General features: G+C 35.5%; 1 protein-coding gene across 11 annotated transcripts in view; it reads left to right on the top strand.

Annotated features, from left to right (window-relative positions):
* DOCK3 (dedicator of cytokinesis 3) overlaps positions 1 to 26,702 on the top strand; it is a 561,979-nt gene that overhangs the window by 103,118 nt on the left and 432,159 nt on the right. For all 11 annotated transcript variants that reach the window (XM_027038830.2, XM_027038823.2, XM_027038822.2 and 8 more), the window contains exon 3: positions 23,389 to 23,429. In XM_027038830.2, the coding sequence (XP_026894631.1) occupies positions 23,389 to 23,429 (41 nt within the window). The remainder of the gene's footprint in view (positions 1 to 23,388; positions 23,430 to 26,702) is intronic.

Raw genomic sequence — 26,702 nt, 5'->3', positions numbered from 1 at the left:
CTTTTAATGATAATGATTTTATTTCTGTTCACTTTAGGAAATGATTTATGAATGAAAATTGTTACAGATATTCAAATCAGATGACTTAGTGTACGTTAAGATAGTTCTGAACACTTAACCATGTTTTAAATGCCTTTGGCAGATTTTTCATTATGTTTGCAACTTAAGTTAATGTTTAAAATTGATAAGAAGGGAGCCTGGGTGACTCAGTCAGTTGAGTGTTGGGCTTCAGCTCAGGTCTTGATCTCATGGTTTGTGAGTTCAAGCCCCACATCAGGCTCTCTGCTGTCAGCACGGAGCCTGCTTTGAATCCTCTGTCCCCTTCACTCTCTGCCCTTCCCCTGTTCATGGGCGCGCTCTCTCAAAAATAAATAAACCTTAAAAAAATAAAAGTACGAGTTTCATAATAATCATTTGCTCTCTACCTACCATATTTTGGCAATAGGTAGATATTATACATTCATTTTTTTTCAGTTAATGCTCAAAATGACCTTTGAAACATTACTACTTCCATGTTTAGATGATGAAACTTAAGCTTAAGGTGAAGGGAACATAGGTGGTAGGTACGTGGCAGACAAGAGGATTCTGCTTGTCTGCTCTGAGTAAGCTATTTGGAATTCATTGAGACTCTAGTTTGGAAAAACTATTTCTTGAGATCCATTTAAATTTTTTTATTGTTTTATTTCTTTTTGAGAGAGAGAGCGCGTGTGAGCATGAGCGGGGGAAGGGCAGAGAAAGACAGGGACAGAGGATCTAAAGCGGGCTCTGTGCTGACAGCAACAAGCCTGTTGTGGGGCTCAAACTCAGGAGCTGTGAGAACATGACCTGAGCTGAAGTTAGATGCTCAACTGACTGAGTCACCCAGGTGCCCCTTGAGGTCCATTTCTAAAGTCTATTGGGTTTTGTGGAGCTTGGTGTTTCTCCAAATAGGTTACTTAAAAAGTGAACAAATGAACACTTAACAGATGTATTTATGAGATTTTCTATTTTTGGACATTTGAGCAATAGGGTTTTAAATTAATGGTTTTCTGGTCACCGGGAAGGTTTTCATTCATGGAGTATTTTATGAGAGTTTGTTAAGTTAGTAATATACTTTGGACTATAGAAAGAAGACTCAAAGTTTGAAGTTTAAAGTCTTTAAAGATTTTTTTTTGAATGTCTAGTTTTGAGAGAGAGAGAGGGAGAGAGAGAGAGGGAGAGAGAAAGACAGAGTGCAAGCAGGGGAGGGGCAGAGAGAGAGGGAGACACAGAACATGAAGCAGATTCCAGACTCTGAGCTGTCAGCACAGAGCCCGATGTGGGGCTCAAACTCATGACCATGAGCTCATGACCTGAGCCAAAGTTGGATGTTTAACTGACTGAGCCACCCAGGTGCCCTGAAGTTTAAATAGATACGTGTTTGTCTCCCTTGGATCTGTTGTGGGCAGAGGAGGATTGTAAATTTTTTTGTAATTTTATGTATATACTTGAAATCAAATTTGTCAGAGGTTTAGAGTGATGCTGATAATCTAAGTCTCATGTGATCTTTGACAAGTGAATGGCCCAGGCATTTCAAACTTTTGTTTCTCTTCTCTTTGTATTCTCATTTCCTACACATTCACTGCTCTTTCCTAGTGTGCCTTCATCGGGATACACCATTGGTTTTGTGGAGAGGATACATGAAACAGATCTTGGGAGATCAGAGTTCTGTTTCTAGTTCTGTTGTGGATGATTTATGACAGCATGACCTTGTGGTGCCTCAGGTTCCCCTCTATAAGATATGCAAGATAGCTATTTTTTTAATGGAAATTTTAGCTACATAGGTGAAGTTTGAGCTTTTGGAGGAAAATTACCGTTTATTTTAAGAAATTGCTCACAATTTTTTCTATCACAGTTTGGGTGCTACTACTAGGACTGAAAAAGATTATGCATCTTTGCATCAGATCTTTATTCTTTTTTGTGTCAGGTCTTTATTCTTTTTAATTGTATTTTTATTACTAAATATGACCATAAATTTACAAACACTTCAGTAACAATTTATTATGGCATATATATCTGGATGAATCTTATGCTTAGAGAAGGCACGTTGGTAGATTATATAAGGATTCTAGTAATATTGAGTTTTTTTTCAAAAAATATTTGGAATGCCCCTCAAAGTAACCTTACAAACTCTAAAATGTTGAAAATTTGCTACTGTGTTGAAAATAATGGAACTTTTAAGTTACAATGGAGTATTGAATATTTGTACTTGATTTTGCTTCTTTCTGAAACACTACAGAATGAAAGTATAGGGATTTAAAAAATGCAATACACCCACTAGGACAAGCAAAGTTGGCAAGGCATTGGAAGAGTGGAAAACATGACTTAACACACCCAAGATAGCTGAACCCCAAGCATGTAGTAGGAATAGCTGGGAACCAACCTTATTTACACTGCAGATCCTTAAAAGGCATAGGAATTACAGCATCAGGTACTTTTAGAAATGAGGATGAAATCATACAGGTCTTCTCCCTTATTTCATCTCCTTTGGTGGCAGCTCTCCCTCATACTGATAAAAGTTTTGAGGTTTTTTTTTTTTTTTTTTTTTTTTTTGATAGAGGATAGAGCATCTGTGGATTGGGAGACTTCCTGCACAGTTCCAAAGGAAATAGGCTTTGTATTTAAAATGGGATTAAGTGACAGAATTCATACTGAATATTGAATATAGAAACTTCTAGCCTTCATCTCCCACTTGGCTCTCAAAATCCTGGCAGCCAGACCTTTACCTTCCAAAACAGGAGATTAGAAGACTCTTTTGGGACAGTCTAAATAGGGCAAGATGAGGGACTTAAAGATGTTGATTGTGTCAGTTATTGACTTACTGTCTCTGAGTTCTGAACCTGCCCTTCTTAGCCCTTTTTTATGATACTAGAGCTGGAGACTCAGCAAACCACATTTCTTCTCTGCCAGCTGAATCTTTATTAGGTTCTGCCAGTAAGAAGGCACTGTAGGGAGACTACTAGGCTGGAGGATGAAGGACTTGGTTCTTCCTGTTTTTATTTTATCCCTGTAGCAAACTGCTCTGCAGGCAGTTGGTCCCTATAGTATTCTCTATGGCAAGCAGTGGTCTTGGTTCTGATGAGTGGCCTCCAGCAATTCTCACTGTAGCAGTTTCTGCAGTAGTCTACCATTTCATCAGAGATCAGAATCTTAGCTTTTTGGGACCCCTTCTGTAAGTTACTAAGCTTTTTTTCTTGTTTACTTTTAACTTAGCCTTAAAGGTGGCAATATCTTTTCATAGTTGCTACCTTGGTTATATCTTAGAGTTCATTTTTACATTTTAGTCATTCACTATCTTTTACCTATTTAATGATTTAAAATTTTTTTAATGTTTGTTTATGTTTTGAGAGAGAGAGAGAGAGAGAGAGAGTGAGTAGGGGAGGAGCAGAAAGAGAGGGAGACACAGAATTGGAAGCAGGCTCCAAGCTCTGAGCTGTCAGCACAGAGCCTGACGTGGGGCTTGAACCCACGGACCTCAAGATCATGACCTGAGCCAAAGTCGGACACTTAACTGACTGAGCCATCCAGTGCCCCAGTGATTTTTTTAAATATTAAATTTTCCTGTTTGAAAGATTGGTTTTTGTGTTCTGACTAGACCCCAGTTGATACCCTGATGTCAGGGTTTTCACAACAAATGGTAGTCCCATCTCCATATAGTGAATCATAAGGTCAGCAAGATTCACCCATGCATTTAGAGTTTCCAGTTAGCTTTTTATTTCCTTTCTTTTGAATATGAACAGGCAATTAATGCTACAAGATATTTGAGGATGCCTCTAATATGAAAGATGGCTCCCTTCCTGTCCCCCCGCCCAAAAAAAAAAAAAAGAAAAAAGAAAAAGAAACTCATGGGAAAGAGTCTACATAGGGTGAAGAAAACTTAAAAAAACAACACAAATAAAACTTCCGAATAATGTCCTCAGAGATAAAGGAAGATATTGCATCCATGAAACTAGAATAGTATACTATTAAAAAGGCAAATTAGACAACAGCAAAGAGCTCTTGGAAATTAAAAACATAACAAGAATGGAAAACCTCAGTAGAAGGATTTGAAGATAAAGTTGAGGAAATTCCCCAGAAAGTAGAGCAAAAATACAAGTCATAGAAGGTTAGAAAAGATAAGACAATTCAAGGTCAGCTTCAAGAGGTACATCATTTGTGGAGATTCAGTAACTTAGAGGAAAGAAACTGAAAGATAGAAATAAGCTATGAGATAATTCAGGAAAAATTTCCAGAATGTAAGGACATGGGTTTCCATACTAAAAGGATGCAGCAAGTACCTAACACAAATGAATGAAAATAGACCCATATCATTGTGAAATTTTAGAATATTGGGACTAAGAAGATTCAGCCAGCATTCAAAGATAGAAATGTATGTACCATACAAAAGATTGGACTTTAACTATGGAAGACAGTGGAGTGGTGTCTTCAAAACATTGACGGAAAATGATTTATAACCAAGAATTTTATAACCCGACCAAACTATGAATTGAATATGAGAAATTTACTAAATATATTTTCTGACATGTGAAGTTTCAGTTGTCCTCCCATATAACTTTACTCAAGAAGCTATGAAGGGATGTGTTTCTGTAGAACAAAGCAATAAGTTAAAGAATAGAAAGATGTGGGATTCAAGAATCAGGAGAACCCAGCACAGGAGAGAATCTTGAACACCAGTGCTCATCATAACAAGTGCCCTCCTTAATAACCATCACCCATCCAGCCCATCCCCTACTCACCTCCCTTTGTCAACCCTCAGTTTGTTCTCTGTTGTTAAGAGTCTATTGTAGTTTGTTTCCCTCTCTTCTCTTCCCTCCATCCCATATGTTCATCTGTTTTGTTTCTTAAATTCCACATGAGTGAAATCATGTGGTATTTGTCTTTCTCTGATTGACTTATTCCACTTAGCATAATACTCTCTGACTCCATCCACATCATTGCACATGACAAAATTTCATTCCTTTTGATGGCTGACTAATACTCCATTGTAGAGATTTATCACATACATCTTCTTTATCCATTCATCAGTCGATGGACATTTGGGCTCTTTCCCATAGTTTGGCTATTGTTGATAATGCTGCCAAAAACATCAGGGTGCATGGACTCCTTTGAGTCTATATTTTTGTATCCTTTGGATAAATATCTAATACTGCAATTGCTGGATCATAGGGTAGTTCTGTTTCCTTCCTTCCTTCCTTCCTTCCTTCCTTCCTTCCTTCCTTCCTTCCTTCCTTCCTTCCTTATTTGCTCATTTTAGCCACTCTGGCCAGTGTGAGGTGATATCTCAGTGTAGCTTTGATTTGTATTTTCCTGATGATGAGTAACATTGAGCATCTTCTCATGTGTCTGTTGGCCATCTGGATATCTTCTTTGGAAAAGCATCTATTCATGTCTTCTGCCCATTTCTTTACTGGATTATTTGTTTTTTGGGTGTTGACTTTGGTAAGTTCTTTATAGACTTTGGATACTGGCCCTTTACCCAATATGTCATTTGCAAATATCTTTTCCCATTCTGTTGGTTACCTTTTAGTTTTGTTGATTGTTTCCCTTGCAGTGCAGAAGCTTTTTATCTTGATGAGGTCCCAGTAGTTCAATTTTGCTTTTAATTCCCTTGCCTTTGGAGATGTGTTGAATAAGAAATTGTTGCGGCTGAGGTCAAAGAAGTTTTTGCCTGCTTTCTCCTCTAGGATTTTGATGGTTTCCTGTCTCACATTTGTGTCTGGAAAGATTATTTTGAATGTAGACCTTTTGAATAAATTTCCACATTTTGAGGTTGAATTCTCTGTATAAATTTATGCAAGTGGTTGGCACTTTGTTTCTTGCCTGTTAGTTATATAATTGGAAAAAGGATACAGAATTGTGTGAGCTGTGCATATTTTTTTTGATGTACCAAAGGAAAAAAATCAGTATTTTTAGATAATTATAGATTTTGGTTTTGGTCCTTGATTTTATAGTTGGTCATTTAAATGATTTCTAAAGTAGATCTACATGGAAGTCTGCCTTTCATAATGAACCATGATTTTTTATTAAACTATTTTTAATCATGACATGGAGTAGAAGAGAAGTTTTGGCTTGTCTCTACTTCTGTGCCACTACTATCCCAGGATGGCGGGTGGGGATAAATAAATTTCCATTTATTTCCTTTTGTTGATGAAGTCTATGTTACACCTTTGAAATAAAAAGTTTGAAACTTCTTGTTGAAGGGTACTTTTTGCTGAACTGCATTTGGTGCTTTTGATCTGACTTGATTGTTTTGTACCCAGAATCTTTGTAAAGAACTGCTGTTTGTTGACCATCACATGGCCTGATCTATACAGAGGCTTCATTCTTTTGGGTTAACACTGTTGACACTGTTCTGCAGCCTCTCTGTCAGTAGCCATTGTAGTGGTACTGTTGGCTCTTTTTGATAGTATAACCTCACTTACATTGGGTGACTGGGAAGGACAATTCACAACCTAAATAATAATGCATATTTAACAGGCAGTAAAGCCAACAGTGTTTGAGATTATAAATGTGAAAACACCTAGCACAGAGCATAGCATAGGGACAGGTGACCACTATATTTTTTTTTAAAGGGAAAGTTTTCCCTGTCATTTTATTTATTTATTTATCTAAAAAGTAAACTCTACCCCCAACATAGGGCTTGAACTCAGAACCCTGAGATCAAGAGTTGGAAAAAAAATATATATAAAAGGGAATGAAAAAAAAAAAGTTGGATGCTCTAAGGACTGAGCCAACCTGTGCTCTGACTACTGCTTTTTGTCTATATGTTTAAGTAATTGTAGCTTTCAGATGAATATATAGAGATATATATTTATATATCTATAAAATAAATAATATATATGTTAAATTAATAATTAAATATATATTTATATATTCACACACAAGACTCAGAATATTTTTCTTTTTTAAAAATGTTTATTTCTCAGAGAGAGAGAGCACGTGAGCACATGTGCAGGGAGGAGCAGAGAGAGGGGGAGACAGAGAATCCCAAGCAGGCTCTGTGCTGTCAGCACAGAGCCCAATGCAGGGATTGAACTCATGAACCATGAGATCATGACCTGAGCTGAAATCAAGAGTTGGACACTTAACCAACTGAGCCATGCAGGCACCCCCAGAATATTTTTCTAAATAGACTTTTCTATTAATTAATTGGTATTTCCCTTTTTACTTATTGCTTTTCTAACCTGATGGGATTAAATTTTTAAAAAGTTTCTTTTAAAAAAATGAGAGTTTAAGTGACTTTTTTTTTTAATATACACAAAGGGTGTTTAACATGACTAATCATGGAAGATGTAATCCAAAGTTGACAAATGTTAATTTTTGCACTTATCTCATTTCCTTTTTTTTTAATGTTTATTTTTGAGAGAAGAGAGAGAGAGAGAGAGAGAGAGAGAGCGAGAGAGAGAGAGAGAGGGCTTGAACGCACAAACCACGAGACCTGAACCGAAGTCGGACGCTTAACTGACTGAGCCACCTAGGCACCCTTCTCGTTTCCTTTTTTTTTTTTTTAATGTTTATTTATTTCTGAGACAGAGACAGAGCATGAGTGGGGTAGGGGCAGAGAGAGAGGGAGACACAGAATCAGAAGCAGGCTTCAGGCTCTGAGCTGTCAGCACAGAGCTCGATGCAGGGCTCGAACTCACAAACTGTGAGATCATGACCTGAGCTGAAGTCGGTTGCTCAACTGACTGAGCTACCCAGGCACCCCTCTCGTTTCCTTTTTTAAAAAGTATTTAAATTTCTTTATTTAAATTAAAGTTAGTTAACATACAGTATAGTATTGGTTTCAGGAGTAGAACCCGTCACTTAAACACCCAGTGCTCATTCCAACCAGTGCCCCCCTTAATGCCCATCACCCATTTAGCCCTTCCCTCCATCTACCTCCCCTCCAACAACCCTCAGTTTCTCTTCTGTATTTAAGAGTTTTTATGGTTTGCCTCCCTCTCTGTTTTTATCTTATTTTTCCTTCCCTTCCCTTATGTTTATCTGTTGTGTTTCTTAAATTCCACATACGAGTGAAATCACATGATGTTTGTTTTAACTCACTTATTTCTCTTAGCATAATACACTGTAGTTCTATCCGTGTTGTTGCAAATGGCAACAAATGTATATATATATATATATATACACACCACATCTTCTTTATCCACTCATCAGTCAATGGACATCTGGGCTCTTTTTATAATTTGGCTATTGTTGATAGTGCTGCTACAAACAACAGGGTGCATATGCGTTTTTTGTAACCTTTGGATAAATATTTAGTAGTGCAATTGATGGATGTTAGGTTAGTTCTATTTTTAATTTTTTTGAGGAGCCTCCATACTGTTCTCCATAGTGGCTATACCAGTTAGCATTCCCACCAACAGTGCGAAAGGGTTCCCCTTTCTCTACATCCTCACCTACCTATATCTGTTGTTTCCTGAATTGTTAATTTTAGCCATTCTGACACACCTATCTCATTTCATTCACATAGTAAGTACTTAGCACTTATTGGCAATAAGGACTCATACACAGTACTGTGCTTCTCCCCTACTTCTGTGACAATTATCTAGTATTCTCAGTTTCTTCTCTTTGTACAGTAATTACCTTTAAACAGTATAATGCTTTCCTGAGTTCTGTTGTTTTTGAATGTATAGTGAATCCTTAGCTGTCTTTCTAAAATTTATAATTTGCTTCTTGCTCTTCAGTCTAATGTGGTTATATTTTAAAAAAGTCTATTTTCTATATTTTTTTCATCTCCTTTGTGGACCAATTGCTTAAGTAGACTACACTTTGAATACCTTTTAAATTCTAAAATCCCTAGTGATTTCAGTATGAAATAGGATGTAGCACTACATTTCTGCTAGAAATTTAGTTTCATTTGTTACCTTAATTTTTAATCACATTTTACAAAATGATATTGACATGACATTGGTATCATGGTATGGTATTTTTAATGTAAAAGTTTAGTTATACATTACTAAATTTTCTAATTTCACTAGTATATAATTTTATAATTTATTTTACATGATTTTCCATTTTTAGTAAATATAGTCAGTGATGTTTAAGTTGATGAAATGCATATATGTCACTTTTTCAGTGATCTATACTAGGATTATGATATCTGGGTGAAAGAAGTTTACAGGTTGGGACTGTTTCTATATCAGATGAGGCCAAGTTTGGAGGAATGTGAACTCCATAAGCAAATAATTTTTTTAGATATTTGTGCCACAGTTTCACTACAAGCTTTCATCAGGTTACTAAAATCAAATCTGATTTTTCAGTGTCCACTTAATATCCTAGAGTCTTTCGTTTTAGTGTTATTTTTCCACTTTACTTTTCTATTGTTTGTCATTTTCCATCTTGTGGACCTTTATAAGTAAGTTTTTTTAAAATATGAGATTATGATTTGCATTGATTTTTTTTTAAGTGGGATTATAGCCTGCATTTTATTTTGTTTACTTGTTGTTAGTTCTTTTCCTGTCTCTTTCCAGCAGAGAGCTTTTCTCAGTAGTGACTCTTATTTCTTGTGTTGATGATGTTGATATAAAGACTTTTTAAAATATAATTTATTGTCAGATTGGCTTATGTGCAACACCCAGTGCTCATCCCAACAAGTGCCCTGCCTCACCCCCTTGTCCACCCTCAGTTTGTTCTCTGTATTAAGAGTCTCTTGTGATTTATCTCTCTCCCTCTCTGTTTGTAACTATTTTTTCCCCTTCCCTTCCCCCATGGTCTTCTGTTAAGTTTCTCAAGATCCACATATGAGTGAAAGCATATGATATCTGTCTTTCTCTGACTGACTTATTTCACTTAGCATAATACCCTCCAGTTCCATCCATGTTGCTGCAAATGGCATGATTTCATTCTTTCTCATTGCCAAGTAGTATTTCATTGAATATATAAACCACATCTTCTTTATCCATTCATCAGTTGATGGACATTTAGGCTCTTTCCATAATTTGGCTATTGTGATATAAAGACTTTTTGTAAATCTAGCTTAAGGAAACCTAGTTTGGCTTTTCATGGAAAACTACACATACACCTAGTAATAAATTATATATGAAAACTATATAATAAACTCTATAGACAAAGAAAATAAGCCTTTTCTCTTAGGCCAGTCTATGTTTTAGGATATTAAATCAAAAGAGACGTTTTGGTTTATTTTAGCTCTCATATTCCTAAAGTACTATCTTCATCTGGTGGATTTTGGTAGAAGTCTTAGTTTAAGTCACAAACAGGACGGCCATTAGATGGAAAGCTCTAGATAGTACTTTGTATGAATGTGAATTATGAGTGAAAGTTGAAACAGAGTTACAAGCATGAGAGATTCACTGGTGGCTTTTTTAAAAAAAGTTTATGTGGGGGGAGGGGCAAAGTGAGACAGGGGGAGACAGAGAATCCTAGGCAGACTCCACACTGGCAGTGCCGAGCCCGATGCAGGGCTCAAACTCATGAACCCTGAGATCAGGACCTGAGCCGAAGTTGGATGCTTAACCAACTGAGCCACAAACGCACCCCTCACTGGTGGCTTTTTAATAATAAATAAATTGTGATTAAAGTCATATTTGTTAGGCAAATAGTTTAGATTCTATCAGTGATCACTAATTATGGACAGATTATATGGTAAAAAAAATTCTTATTTTGCTGGAAGAGTTATTCACTTTACATGGGTTTGGAGGCTCTTTATACTCATTTACTCTGATTTTGTGTCCAGTGATTGTACTTTCTGTTGCAAGTAGTAAATCTTCTCTGTAAGAGTGTATCAACATTTTGTTGGTAAGAAGGGAAGATACAGATGTTAGCTTGTGCGCTAATTTGACCTTTGTTAATTGGGTAAGAGTATTTTTTCTTTTAATTTACATCCCAACTTTTCCAAAAATGACTTATGAGAGCTGTTTAGGAGTTCGTATTTTTGGTCCCCTAATGTTTCTTAGAATGAGTAGCATTAAGAAACTTCAGGCTGCAGTTATTTTATTTCATAAGCCTAGTCTCCCCCATGAAGTCTCCACTTGATAGTACTTAGCAAACAGAGTTTTTTAGTGTATGTTATTTCTCTGTCACACCCTGCTCCCACCCCACAACTGAATTACTACAGTGTGTCAGACATTGTGCAAGGCACTTTACATGTAACAGTGCTAATTTTATCAACAAACTTGCCAGGTAGGTATTATCACCCCTTATATTACAGATTCACTCTTTCTTGTATTTCCCAAATATTTGAGTACCTAATGGAGGTGAAGCACACTTCTATCTCTTGGAGCTCAGCTGTAAAAGAATGAAATGAAGTCCCTGTTCTCATTGAGAAGAATAAAGAAGGATAAAATAGGAAGAAGGAAATAGACTATGTGCATTGGGGTGGGGTGGGAGGCTTCTGCTATGTATTTATATAGGATAATCATAGAAGGTCTTTCTGAGAAGATAACATTTGGACAGAGAATACGTGGAAGTGAGGAAGCAATCCTATGGTTTTCTGAGAGAAGAGCAGTCTAGGCATACATGCAAAAAGTATAAAGGACTGAAGTGTGAGAGCTTGCTTAGAGAGTTGAAGGAATTGCAGGGAGACTGGTGTGACTGTAGTAGAGAGGTTGGTTGGGAAGGAGCAGAGAGAGTGGTGGGAAATGAGGCCAGCAGAGGCTGTAGTAAGGACTTCAGATTTTACTTTGAGATGGGATGACATTAGACAGTTTGACAGAGGAATAACATGCTCAAAGAGTTATACTTTACTTTTGGAATTTGAAGACAGTACTCAAACTTTTCCTAGTAGTTCTTGCATTGTAAAGTTTCATCACCAGACATTTGGGTAAAGTGAAGAATTCTGTGTTTCTCACAATAGTCCTGTGAATAACATGTCCCTACCTTAGAAATTAGAGAGTTGCAACCAGTTACTGAGGAAAGGAAGATCTGGGGTTTCTGAAGGCAATACTTGTTTAGCATTTCTTTAAATTCAATCATGATATTATGACTTAAGTCAAAGATATACATGATAATTGATTCTCTGAAAGCAGCAGTCTTTGTAGTAAATTATAATATTGAATGTTGCAATAATGCCTTCCTTTCTTCATTCAATATTCCATAAAAATTTAAACCTGAAAGTGTTAGAGTATAAAAATATGTCTGAATCTTAAGTTCCTAATAGTGATCAAGCCATCAGACATTGACTTAAGATGGGAAAGACTCTGATATACTCTTCACTTAAATGCATATGATGACAGTGAGATTGATGAGGACTCAGGCAATATGACCAAGGGGGTTTTACTTTGTGTCTCAGCATTGTGAAATCTTGGTAGTCAAAGATAAATGAGGAAAACGAAAGGAAGGATTATAGCTAGATTGTCCAGGGTTCTTGTAGTAGAAAAACAGACATTTAAAATATGCTTTATTGTGTTAGCTAATTAAAAACATCTCTTTCCTGTTGATTCTTAATGGTTTTAGAAATATTTGAGTTGTTTTCTTTTTGATTCTTTATCTGAGAAGTTATGAACTTTTTTGTTCTATATGTAAAAGACAAAACGATTGAGTTCTCTTTCTTCTCTCTTTTCTTTCTTCTTATGCTTTCTTCACTCTCTTCAGTTCTAAATCTTGTATAGAATGGGCACATTTACCAAAATTTGTAGCAGTGTTTTGGTTTTAAGAAAAGGTGATGCCTGAAATTCGTTGAGCACAGTTCTCAATGACCCTCACAATGGTAGCATCCCATGGAGGTGATAATGTATTTTTGAAGTTGCTTAGTATTCAGCAAAACTGGTCTAAGTCTTCCTCTCTTCTTTCCTCCCCACCTCCCAATGAGAAGCAAGAGTTTGTATTGCAGTATAATACATATATTTAATTAATAAGGAAACCGCTTTTGATAAGCAATATTTTGAGGATTTACTGGATGAGAAATCATTGACCTTTGTAAACATGTTACCTGATCAAGTGTTTACTTGAAGTCTTGAGGTGGTGCTTTATCCTAATAATTCTCTCATTGTCATTTTATAAAAACCTTAAAAAAAGTGACATATAGTCATGTGCACCAAAACATCTGTGTAATTATATTGAAGCATTTGGATTCTGTAACTCCTTAATAGTTTTTCTTTGAGTAGTACAAGGGAGATGTTAACATGAATGGCATTGCAGTCAGATAAAAAATGACCTGTCATAAGATTTAACAAGGTAGCCTCAAGAATTTGTGAAATATGAGAAAGTATGGAAGGATGACCAGTACTTTGATACTGTGTGTAATATATTAAAGGCAACAGAGCATTCCTGTAAAAGTCTCCTAGTGCATATGTATAGAAAATTCTCTAAGGATATAATTCTCAACCTTTTCAGGCCTAGTACTAGCCTGCCTTTTTATCCCTTTATAATAGGTTTATTGAGATAGAATTCACATACCATAAAATTCACCCTTTAAAAATGTACAGTTCACAGGGCACCTGGTGGCTTAGTTGGTTGAGCATCTGACTGTGGATTTTGGCTCAGACCATGAGCCAGGGTTGTGGGATTGAGCCCTGAGTTGGGCTCCATGCTGGGCATGGAGCCTGCTTAAGATTCATTCTCTCTCTCTCTCTCTCTCCCTCCCCCTCCCTCCCTCCCTCTCTCTCACCTTCCAGCTCTCTCCCCCACTTGTGATCTCTTTACGTCTAAAATAAAATTTAAAAAAATGTACAGTTCACTGTTTTCATGGTACAGAATTGTGCAGCTATCACCACTGACTAATTTTAGAATAGTTTTATCACTCAAGAAAGAAACCCCATTTCCATTAGCAGATTCTCCCCCACCCCTTGGCAACCACTAATCTACTTTGTGGATTAGCCTATTCTGGACATTTCATATAAATGTAATTATTCAATTTGTGTGTTCATGGTTCATCTATGTTGAAGCATGTATCAGAACTTGATTGCTTTTTATGGTTAACTAGTAATGCGTTGTATGCGTATGCCATATTTTATTTATCCATTCATCAGTTGACAGACATTTGGGTTATTTTTACCTTTTGGCTGTTATGAATACTGCTGCTGTGAACACTTGTGTGCAGATAGTTGTTTGAGTACCCATTTAAAATTTATTTGAGTATATACTTAAGAGTGGAATTGTCAGATCATATGGTAGTTCTGTCTTAAATATTGTGAGGAACTAACAAACTGTTTTATTTCTTTCTTTATTATTTTTTAACCAATAATAATATTCCTATTTATTAATCTACCAAAGGAATTGCTACATTGTATGGTAGTTCTTATTTTGATTTTTTAAATATGAAATTTATTGTCAAATTGGTTTCCATACAACACCCAGTGCTTATCCCCAAACTGTTTTCTTTAAAAAACTTTTTTTTTTTAACATTTATTTTTAAGAGACAGCATGAGCAGGGGAGGGGCAGAGAGAGAAAGTGACACAGAATCTGAAGCAGGCTCCAGGCTCTGAGCTGTCAGCACAGAACCCAACATGGGGCTTGAACCCATGAACTATGAGATCATGACCTGAGCTAAAGTCAGACACTTAACTGACTGAGCCACCCGATGCCCCTGGCAAACTGTTTTCTAAAGTGTCTGCACCATTTTACAACCTATCAGTAATGTTTGAATGTTCCAATATCTCCATATCTTTGTCAATACTTGTTATTGTCTGTGTTTGTTATTGTAGCCAGTTTATTGGGAGAGAAATGGTATCTCACTATGGTTTTGATTTGTATTTCTTTAATAACTAATGATGTTGAACTTCTTTTGATTTTTTTATTAGTCATTTGTGTGTCTTCTTTGGAGAAATGTTTATTTAAATCCTTTTGCCTGTTGAAAAAAATGATTTATCTTTTCATTTTTAAAAAAGTGTTTATCTTGAGAGAGAGAGAAATAGAGAGTGAGCAGGGGAGGGCCAGAGAGAGAGAGAGGGAGAGAGAATCCAAAGGAGGTTCCAGGTGACAGTGTAGAGCCTGATGTGGGATCCGAATTCATGAACTGTGAGATCATGGCCTAAGCCGAAATCAAGAGTCGGACACTTAACCAACTGAGTCATGCAGGCACCCCTATCTTTTTATTTAGTTGCAAGAGTTCTTTGTATATTCTGGATACTGGTCTTTTATTAGGTATATGATATACAAATATTTTTGCCCATTCTGTGGATTGTATTTTTTTGATGTCCTTTGGGGAATAAAACTTTTAATTTTGATGTAGCTGAATTCATTTATTTTTTTTTCTGTTGCTTGTGCATGAAACCAGTGTTTAACACAAGGTTATGAAGATTTTCATCTGTATTTTCTTCTAAGAATCTTTGAATTTGGAAAGCATAAATATGTTTAATGTCTTCTCTGGCAACTCAGACCCCCCTTGCCAATTTCTAGAAGTTTCTCTAACATGCAGTAATATCCCCATTTCAGTGGTAGTGTTTAAGGGATAATATACAGAAGTAGAATATCAGTGTCATACAGTATGCATATAACAAATACTGCATTGTTTTTGAAAGTGAGGACCATTTATTATCACCCTCACTAGCAGGATCTGATTTCTCTACATGCTCTTGCCAATATCTGCTTTTGTTAGAATTTAAAATAAAGAGTTAACCAATGTGGTAGATGTGAAATGTTATCCTGGTGTGTGTGAGTGTGTGTGTGTATGTATGTATATATATATTTATTTTAGTCAGGTTATTGTGGTATAACTTATGTGCAACAAATGTCACCCTTTTGGAGTACTTGTCTATGAATTTTGATAAATGTATAACCCTATAACCATCACCACAGTTAAGATACAGAATATTTTTGTCACCCCCATATGTAATATCAGGCTCCCTGTAGGCAACCTCCCTTCCAATGCCCTTCCCCCCAGCCCTGGCAGCCCTGATGTATTTTCTGGTCCTCTAGTTTTGTGTTTTCTAGAATGTTATATAACTGGAATCATATATTACATAGCCTGTTGTGCCTGGCTTTTTTTTTCACTTAGCATAATGCATTCAAAATTCATTCATGTTGATCTGTGGCTTGCTTTTTCTGAGTAGTATTTCATTGTATAGATTCAAGCCACATTTTATTTATCCACATAGCAGTTGATAGATATTTTAATTGCTTTATTTTTGAAGATTATGAATAAGGTTGTTTTAAACATTGTATATAGATTTTAGTATGGACTTTTTTTTTCATATTGGTGGGATTGGTGGGTCATATAGTAAGTGCATTAAAAATACTTTATTTTTTAGTGTAGTTTTAGGCTACCAACAAAACTGAGAAGAAGTACTGAGAATTCCCATATACCCTCTGCTCTTACACACGCACAGCCTCTCACACTATCAGCATCCACACCAGAGTGGTGTACATTTGTTACAGTCAGTGAGCCTGCATCAACACATCATTATTACCCGAAATACATAGTTTACATCAGGGTTCACTCTTAGTGTTCATTCTGTTGGTTTGGATAAATGTATAAAATGACATGTACCCACCCTTATAGTATCACACAGAATAGTTTCACTGGCCTAAAAATTCTCTCCACCTATTTATCTATCCTTCCCTCCAACCCTTGACAACCACAATCTTTTTACTGTCTCTCCATGGTTTTGCTTTTTACAGGATGTCATGTAGTTGGTCTCATATAGTATGTGAATTTTTCAGATTTCCTTTTCTCATTTAGTAGTATGCATTTAAAGTTCTTCCATTTCTTTTTGTGGTTTGATAGCACATTTCTTTTTATTGCTGAATAATATATCAGTGTCTGGATGTACCACAGTTTATTTATCCATTCACCTACTGAATGATAACTTGGTTGCTTCCACATTTTGGCAATATGAATAAAGCTGCTATAAACATTTGGTGCAGGTTTTTTTTTGTGGACATAAATGTTCAACTCATTTGAGTAAATACCTTGGAGTCAGACTGATGAATCATATGGTAAGAGTGTATTTAGTTTTGTTAAGAAACTGCCACACTGCCTTACAAAATGGCTTTACCATTTTGGATTCCTACCGGCAATGAATGAGAGTTCCTATTGCTCCACATCCTTATCAGCATATGGTGGTGTCAGTGTTTTGGATTTTGGCCATTAATAATATGTATGTGTAGTGGTATCTCATTTTAATTTATAATTCTCAAATCACATATAATGTTGAACATCTTTTCATATGCTTTTTTGATATCTGTAGATCTTCTTTGGTGACGTGTCTGTTCAGGTCTTTTGAACATTTTTTTTTAATATGAAATTTTTTGGCAAATTGGTTTCCATACAATACCTAGTGCTCATACCAACAGGTGCCCTCCTCAGTGCCCATCACCCACTTTCCCCTCCCTCCCACCCCCTATCAACCCTCAGTTTATTCTCAGTTTTTAAGAGTCTCTTATGGTTTGGCTCCTTCCCTCTCTGTAACTTTCTTTCCCTCTCCCCTCCCCCCTGGTCTTCTGTTAAGTTTCTCAGGATCCATGTAAGAGTGAAAACATATGGTATCTGTCTTTTTCTGTATGACTTATTTCACTTAGCATAACACTCTCCAGTTCCATCCATGTTGCTACAAAAGGCCATATTTCATTCTTTGTCATTGCCACATAGTACTCCATTGTATATGTAAACCATAGCTTCTTTATCCATTCATCGGTTGATGGGCATTTAGGCTCTTTCCATAATTTGGCTATTGTTGAAAGTGCTACTATAAACATTGGGGTACAAGTGCCCCTATGCATCAGCACTCTTGTATCCCTTGGGTAAATTCCTAGCAGTGCTATTGCTGGGTCATAGGGTAGGTCTATTTTTAATTTTTTGAGGAACCTCCACACTGTTTTCCAGAGTGGCTGCACCAATTTGCATTCCCACCAACAGTGCAAGAGGGTTCCCGTTTCTCCACATCCTCTCCAGCATCTATAGTCTCCTGATTTGCTCATTTTAGCCACTCTGACTGGCATGAAGTGATATCTGAGTGTGGTTTTTATTTGTATTTCCCTGATGAGGAGTGACATTGAGCATCTTTTCATATGCCTGTTGGCCATCTGGATGTCTTCTTTGGAAAAATGTCTATTCATGTCTTCTGCCCATTTCTTCACTGGATTATTTGTTTTTTGGGTGTGGAGTTTGGTGAGTTCTTTATAGATTTTGGATACTAGCCCTTTGTCTGATAATGTCATTTGCAAATATCTTTTCCCATTCCATTGGTTGCCTTTTAGTTTCGTTGATTGTTTCCTTTGCAGTGCAGAAGCTTTTTATCTTGATGAGGTCCCAGTAGTTCATTTTTGCTTTTAATTCCCTTGCCTTTGGAGATGTGTCAAATAAGAAATTGCTGTGGCTGAGGTCAGAGAGGTTTTTTTCCTGCTTTCCCCTCTAGGGTTTTGATGGTTTCCTGTCTCACACTCAGGTCCTTCATCCATTTTGAGTTTGTGTAAGAAAGTGGTCTAGTTTCATTCTTCTGCATGTTGCTGTCCAGTTCTCCCCGCACCATCTTTTGAACATTTAAAAACAAATTATTTATTAATTTTGAGAGAGAGAGAGAGAGAGAGAGAGAGAGAGAGAGAGAGAGAGAATATGAATGAATCCCAAGCAGGCTCCACGCTGTCAGCACAGAGCCTGACGTGGGACTCGATCTCACAAACCATGAGATCATGACCTAAGCCAAAATCAAGAGCCAGAGGCTTAACTGACTGAGCTACCCAGGCACTTCTGCCCATTTTGTAATTGAGTGTTTTTTGTTAAGTTTTAAGAATTTTTTGAATATTTTAGTAACGGATTTATATCTGATATGTCTTTTATAAATATTTTCTCCTGGCCTGTGGCTTGTCTTCAAATTCCCTTGAGAGTGTTTTTTGTAGAGCAATAGTTTCATTTTAATGAAGTCTAGCTTGATTCTTTATTTCATGGATCATGCATTGGGTGTAGAATCCAAAAGGTCGTTGGCATACACAGGTAATTTAGATTTTCTCTTATGTTATCCAGAAAACTCTAGAGTTTTTAAATTTTATTTTGAGAGAGAGAGAGAGGGAGCACGCGTGAGAATCTCAAGCAGGCTCCACATTCAGCACAGAGCCTGACATGGGACTCCATTCCACAACCATGAGATCATGACCTGAGCCAAAATCAAGAGTTGGACACTCAAATACTGAGCCCCCTAGGGTGCCCCTCTGGAGTTTTAAGGATTGTATTTTACATTTAGATCTTTGATCTGTTTTGATTTAATTTTTGCGAAGGGTATAAGGTCTGTCTCTAAATTTATTTTTTTATGATGATGTCCAGTTGTCCCAGCACTCTTTGTTGAAAAGGCTACCTTTTCTCCATTGTATCACCTTTGTTCCTTTGTCAAAGATCAGTTGATTATATTTATGTGGGTGTACTTTTGTGCTCTCTGTTCTGTTGATCTGTTTGTTCTTTCTCTAATACTGAACTGTCTTGATTACTGTAGCTTTATAATAGTTTTGAAGTCAGGTAGTGTCAGCTTCCATCTTTTTAACTCTCCTTACGTTAGATTATGTTACATGTTACCTATTCCAGGTCTGTTACCTTTTCATATAAACTTTGGAATCAGTTTGTCAATATCCAAAAACAATTTGCTGAGATGTTTACTGGCAGTAGGTTGTCTTATCATGCACAGAAGTTTTAAGTTTTGATGTAGTCTGGTTTATCTATTTTTACTTTGTTGCCTGTGCTTTTGGTGTAATATCCAAGAAATAATTTTCAAGTTTATATCATGAAGATTTTAACTGTTTTTTAAGAGTCTTTTTAACTCTTAGAAGAGCAAAAGCTTAAAACTTTTATGAGGATTACATTATTAATTCTTTTATAGAGTATGCTTAAGAAATCTTTGTCTAACCCAAGGTCACAAAAATGTTGTCCTGTTGTACCAGTTTTACACTTTTACATCTAACTATATGATACATTTTGAGGTAATTTTGTTTATAGTACAAGGTATGGGTAGCAGATCTTTTTTTGTTTTATTGTTTTTTTTTCCCCTTGGTATACTTTTTTTTTTTTATTTAATTTTTTTTTTTCAACGTTTATTTATTTTTGGGACAGAGAGAGACAGAGCATGAACGGGGGAGGGGCAGAGAGAGAGGGAGACACAGAATCGGAAACAGGCTCCAGGCTCTGAGCCATCAGCCCAGAGCCTGACGTGGGGCTCGAACTCACGGACCGCGAGATCGTGACCTGGCTGAAGTCGGAGGCTTAACCGACTGCGCCACCCAGGCGCCCCTCCTTTGGTATACTTATGTCCAACTATTTCACCACCATTTGTTTAAAAAAACTTATTTCTCCATTGAAGTACTTTTGCACCTTTGTTGGAAATCAATTGTTCATTTATGTGTGCATTTATTTCTGGGTTTTCCAGTGTATTTCATTGATCTGTGTATCTATTCTTTAGCCAGTATCATACTATATTTATTAAGGTAGGTTTATCTTAAGTCTTGAAATTAGGCAGCATGAGTCATTCACATTTTTTATACCTTTTCAAAATTATTTTGGCTATGCTAGTGGTCAGTTGCCTAAATTTTAGAAATAATAGCTATAAAAATTTTTGCTGGGATTTTGATTGGCATTGCATTGAATCTACAGACCAATTTAGGGTTAATTGGCACCTTAACAAAACTGAGTTTTACAATTCATAAACATGGTAAACCTCTTAATGTATTTTGGTCTTCTTGATTTCCTGTTTTGTCCTTTTCAGGGCTGTTAGTTTTCTGATTTCCATCACTAATGTGGGGTTTTGGTTTTCTTTTTTTTTCTTTCACTAAATGAAATTTGTTGTCAAATTGGTTTCCATACAACACCCAGTGCTCATCCCAAAAGGTGCCCTCCTCAATACCCATCACCCACCCTCCCCAACTTCCACCCCCCATCAACCCTCAGTAGGGGTTTTGTTTTTCAAGCCTAACACAAGGCTGCAGGGAGGATATGGGATAGGGGAATTTTAAAAAGTCTTTGTTCTTACCAAGATTCAAGTTTCTTGAATAAATACTGTTTGATTTCAAGTAAACTGTTAGATATGTGAATTCAACAAAGTCACAGGATATAAAATCAATGTACAGAAATCAGTTGCAATTCTATACACTAATAATGAAGCAGCAGAAAGAGAAATCAAGGAATTGATCACATTTACATTTGCACTAAAAACCGTAAGATACCTAGGAATAAACCTAACCAAAGAGGTAAAAGATCTGTATGCTGAAAACTATTGAAAGCCTATGAAAGAAATTGAAGATGACACAAAGAAATGGAATAAGATTCCATGCTCATGGTTTGGAAGAACAAATATTTTTAAAATGTCTGTACTACCCAAAGCAATCTATACATTTAATGCAGTCCCTATCCAGGATAACACCAGCATTCTTCATAGAGCTAGAACAAACAGTCCTAAAGTTTGTATGGAACCAGAAAAGACCCTGGATAGCCAATGTAACATTGAAAAAGAAAACCAAAGCTGGAGGTATCACAATTCTGGACTTTAAACTGTATTTCAAAGCTGTAGTCATCAAGACAGTATGGTATTGGTACAAACACATACATATAAATCAATGGAATAGAATAGAGAACCCAGAAATGGACATACAAACGAATGGCCAACTAATCTTTGACAAAGCAGGAAAGAGTATCCAATGGTGGGGGATGAAGACAGTCTCTTCAGCAAATGGTGTTGGAAAAACTGGAAAGTGACATGCAGAAGAATGAAACTGGACCCCTTTCTTACACCATACACAAAAATAAATTCAAAATGGATGAAAGACCTAAATGTGAGACGGGAAACCATCAAAATCCTAGAGGAGAAAACAGGCAGCAACCTCTTTGACCTCAGCTGCAGCAGCTTCTTACTAGATATTTCTCCAGCGGCAAGGGAAATAAAAGCAAAAATGAACTTTTGGGACCTCATCAATGTAAACCTTCTGAACAGCGAAGGTAACAGTCAACAAAACTAAATGTTTACTTCCAGAGTTCTATACAATTCGAATTAGAAAGTTTTTGCCAGGATTCTAACTGCTTTTATTGAGGAGAGGCTTTTTGGAGATCCTTACTCTGCCATTCTTGCTGATACCATTCTCTGTTCTGTTTCTTAAGATATTATAACAAGTATTAATAAAGATATTGAAACTCTCAAGGTATAAATTGAGTTTCCCAAATTTATTATCTCAGCTGTTGAACTAAACATAAACAAGGATATTTCTTCTTTTATTGTTTGTTAAGATTTCAGGAAAGTTGATTACTTTCCTCATAGCTTTATTGTGAGATTTAAAGGTTAATACATGGAACAATCTCTCAATTACAGTACATGGAATTAAGAACAATAAACTCTCAATTATTATTAGCTGTTATCAATAATTTCCTTTCCTTCATCTTCCTCCTTTAGATACCACTCATTGGAGATTCCCCCCCACCTTTTTTTTGATGCAAAGCTGAGTTTTACTATTGCTTTTCAAGTCATTGGTTTTATACAGTACAAGAGAAAATTCATCACTTCTTGTCCAGTTCAAAAGGGCAATGGCATTGGTATATACAAGAAGAAAAGACTTGAACATTTTCTGCAATGATAGCTCAAAGCCTATGGAGAAATCATTCTCAAAAAGTTTTATTTGTATGTGAGATTTATCAATATGCTTAGTTCTCTAAAAAAAAGTTTTCATAAGTGCTTTTGATGTCTTTCAATTGTTATTTTTAAAGGACATCCAATTATATGATCTGCTTTTTCCTCTGTCCCTGTATAATCATTCAGTTTCCATTTACTAGAAAATATTTTATAAGAGTACAATATTTGGGATAGCAAAGAGGAAAGGACGTTGATTTTTTGAGATTATAGATATCAAATACTGTTATTCTGAAGGCAAAGATAACTAATAAATATAAGTAGGAAATGAATATATATTACTAAAAAGAGACTGTTTATTAGGATCTAAATTGAAAGGATATTTCCCCAAGGAAATCAAAGAAACTCTATGCAGGCTTAGAAGCAAAAATCTTCAGAAAACATCTGCTTTTAAATAATGGAGATTTTCCTTTTTAAACCCAAGAAGAAAAACTATAACAAAACTCTAAAATAATAGATTAGAATTGAGAAAATTTGGTAATATTTCCTTTCTCTGAAAATTGTTTTTATTGTGTAATGGAAACTTTCATTATTATTGCTGTGTATGAATGCTGAGAGGGAATAAATGAAGCACAGACGTCAACATCAGCATCTAGAAAACCAAGAAATGTTCATAGAGTTGAAGTACAGGTCCTTTGAGGTATTTTAAAATTTTTTGTGTTTTATTCAGTTGAAAGTTTTGCCTTTTGAAGAAAATTGGAAATGTGTTTATTGTAAGACTTTTCCTTTTAGAGTAAACTACTCCTCATAAATCCGCCATACTTGTACCTATCTTGGCAAGTTTTGCATTAATTTTTTTCCCTAAAAATTCTCATATGGTGTGTCTTATAGGAAATGACAACAATATGATGTTAATTTCCTTTGTATGCTTTGTTTTAGGTTGGTACAGAGGAGTTTCAACAAAGAAGCCAAATGTGAAGGTATGATAAGTTCATTGTTACTTTTTCTAATATAGGAACCTAACTAGTATGTTTGTTGGATATAAAAAGAATTCTTACCTGCGCATCTTTTAATCTTTTACAGTAGGCGCACTCATCCTTTCCTTTACAGAACTATATCAGATGCTGCTGTGTGTCAGCAGTATTAAAATGTTTCTCTTTCTTTTTTAATGTTTACTTATTTATTTATGAGAGAGTGAGAGAGCGCACATGCAAGCTGGGGAGGGACGGAGAGAGGGAGACAGAGAATCCCAAGCAGGCTTTGCGCTATCAGCACAGAGCCTGATGTGGGGCTCGAACCCACAAACCATGAGATCATGACCTGAGCTGAAATCGAGAGTCATATGTTTAACCGATTGAGCCACTCAGGTGCCTTAAAATGTTTTATTTTTTTTTAAAGGACAGAAAATGCATGTATGATCATAGCTGCAAAGTTTATTTTGAAAAAGCCCATTAGGACACTTAATATTTTTTTCCTTCAAAAAGTAGAGACTTTTTGTAGAGATTTGACAAAAAGTAAAGACTTATTCATAGTCCTAGTCCTGTGGATCCATGGGATTATTTAGGTAAGTTTATTTCTAAAATACAAAATAGAAAAAACTTTCAAATAATGTTCAATTAGATGTCTTTGTTGATGATGATATTCTTGTTAAAATATAAATTTAAACAAGACTTTTTATGAATAGATTTTATGTATTCTGTTTCCAGTTAATATTAATTTAATCAAACAAAATTTATTTTAATTGGCAGTTATAATACATTTAGGAACATTGTTCTTCTCCTCACTCTTTCATATCATTAATATTAGAAGCTTTTATATATTTCTGTAGCTTAATGTTTAATGTATTTTGCTATTTTCTTGTACAGATAAATAATCAAAATGATCATATACTGTTTTTATTAAGAAAGAAAATTGTTCAGAGTTCTAATCATCAATTTTTCCAGTACGATCATTCATTTTATTAGTTTTTATTAGTTTTTAATGATTATAAGAAGACAGTATCTTCAAATTTTAATTCCTTGCAGCCAGGGCATCTTACCCTTGGCACTGTTCACATTTTGGGCCAGATAATTCTTCATTGTGGGGGGCGGTCTTGTGCATTATAATATACTTGGCAGCATATATGACTCCTACTCAATAAATGTCAGTAACATTTCCCCCCTTGAAGTTGTGGCAGTGAAAAATGTAGACATTGCCAAAATCCCTTCTCTACCACTACTCATCAGTAATGCTTTTGTGAAAATAATTTCTGTATTTTATATATTTGTCTTGATTTAAAATTACCAAAAATTTAGAATTTGAATAGATGAGAAATCTCATAAATTATTGGAAAGTTGTAATTTGTGATATTACATACTTTTTATTTATTATAGGTAATATTTGTGACCTTGGCCACCCTATCACCTTGTTTCCAATACTAGTGTTTGAGGATCATTGTGGAGATGATAGTCATTCAAATTATAGTATGTTTGTAATTAAAACAACAATTGATGAACAGTGTATGGCTTTGAAACCTTGTTGAGTGAGACATGAACTATGACACCCTTAAAATATTATCTACTGTATAACAAAGTGTATCAAAATTTAGTGGATTAATTTAATCACCATTTTATCTCTCATTATTTTGTACCTTGACTGGGGCCACCTGGACACTTAGTTATATGGCTGTAATCATCTGGAGGATCAGCTGGCTGTGGTGTCCAAGAGGGTCTATTCACATGTCTGGCATCCTGACAAGGATGGCTGGAAGGCTCTCCTCAGCCAGATCACTGATATAGCTAGACTTTCCATATAGTCTCAAGGCTTCTCCATATGACTTGTCTAGCAGATAATCAGAATTCTGTTTTAGAGTTAAGGAAAGGTGCTCAGAATCTCATACCTATTTTCTAAATTTCCTGCAACAAAGGTGTTTAGAGACTGTAGGAGAGACTACCTTGTGATTAATCTTAGGAATGATTTCATAAGCCAATCAAAATGAAGAAACCAAATTAAACTAATCTTAAGCATTAGAGCTCATTTTTGTCTGATCAGACTCTCTTAATGTCTTTACTTTTGACTAATGACTTCTGAAATTGTGTATTTTGGTAATACCAACTTCATTCTAGCGTCTCAGGTTATTGTAGCATTTATTAATAAAATAACTGTATGTCTTTGAATAGCGTGTGTTTGTATTCTTAAACTTTAAAAATTTAACAACTGGAAATAAAGATAGAGATAACCATTTCATGTGGCAATGATATTTTGTGGAACCATGGTGAAAATTCTTTATTATTTGTAAAATATAATCATTTAATGATTCTACACACTTTAAAGTGATAAAAATGCATTTCTATATATCTTTTGTATATAATTCTGTTTAATTGTATATATAATTTTATTTTATATTAATTATATATAATTAATATAATCACAATAAGTAAAAATTTCAGTAGGTTTTTTATAGCTGTTCATGTTTAAAGAAAATTAAAAGGTGACTTATTAGTATGTCTTGGGTTGCGTTTGACTTATAATAAAACTCATAATAGCCTGAATAAAATAATATCTGAACTAGATAGCAAATAGAGCATTCAGAAGTATTAATAAGTGGTAAAACATTTCTTTCTATAAAACAGTTTATAAAACTCTCAAAGCTTAATTGTTATGTTCTTCATGAATACTTTGTAGTAAGATACTACATTCTTAAAGAAAAACTGGGATGAGGAGCACCTGTGTGGCTCAGTGAATTAGGCGTCTGACTCTTGATTTCAGCCAGGTCGTGATCTCATGGTTCATGAGATCAAGCCCTGTGTTGGACACTGTGCTGACAGCGCAGAGCCTCCTTGGAATTCTCTCTTTCTTTCTCTCTCTGCCCCTCTCCTGCTTGTGCATGCTTGCATGTTGTGCGCGCGTACACTCTCTCTCAAAAATAAATAAACATTAAAAAAAGGAAAATAAAAACTGGGATGATTATAAAATATGCTTTAAGTTACATACTTTCTGACTATATATTGAAGTTTTACATTTTAAGAGGATACTATGTAGGAAAAATAAACTACTAAATTTTATGCCCAGTGATCTTAAGAATGATAGGTTTTTGTCTTTTGCATTTTTTGAAGGCTTTATTTTTGCATCATACACTCCAGGGTAAAACTTATTTAGGCTTTATAATTTTAGAAATCAAAAGTTTTTGAGACATAATATCTTTTGGTGAAATGTCATGTTACATAATTGTTAGGCTTGCCAAAATATTAGCTTTCTTAAGAGCATACATAAAG

Source organism: Acinonyx jubatus, chromosome A2, assembly GCF_027475565.1.
Source record: "Acinonyx jubatus isolate Ajub_Pintada_27869175 chromosome A2, VMU_Ajub_asm_v1.0, whole genome shotgun sequence".
In the NCBI taxonomy this organism is placed as follows: domain Eukaryota; kingdom Metazoa; phylum Chordata; class Mammalia; order Carnivora; family Felidae; genus Acinonyx; species Acinonyx jubatus.
This window is presented reverse-complemented; position numbering and strand designations above follow the sequence as displayed.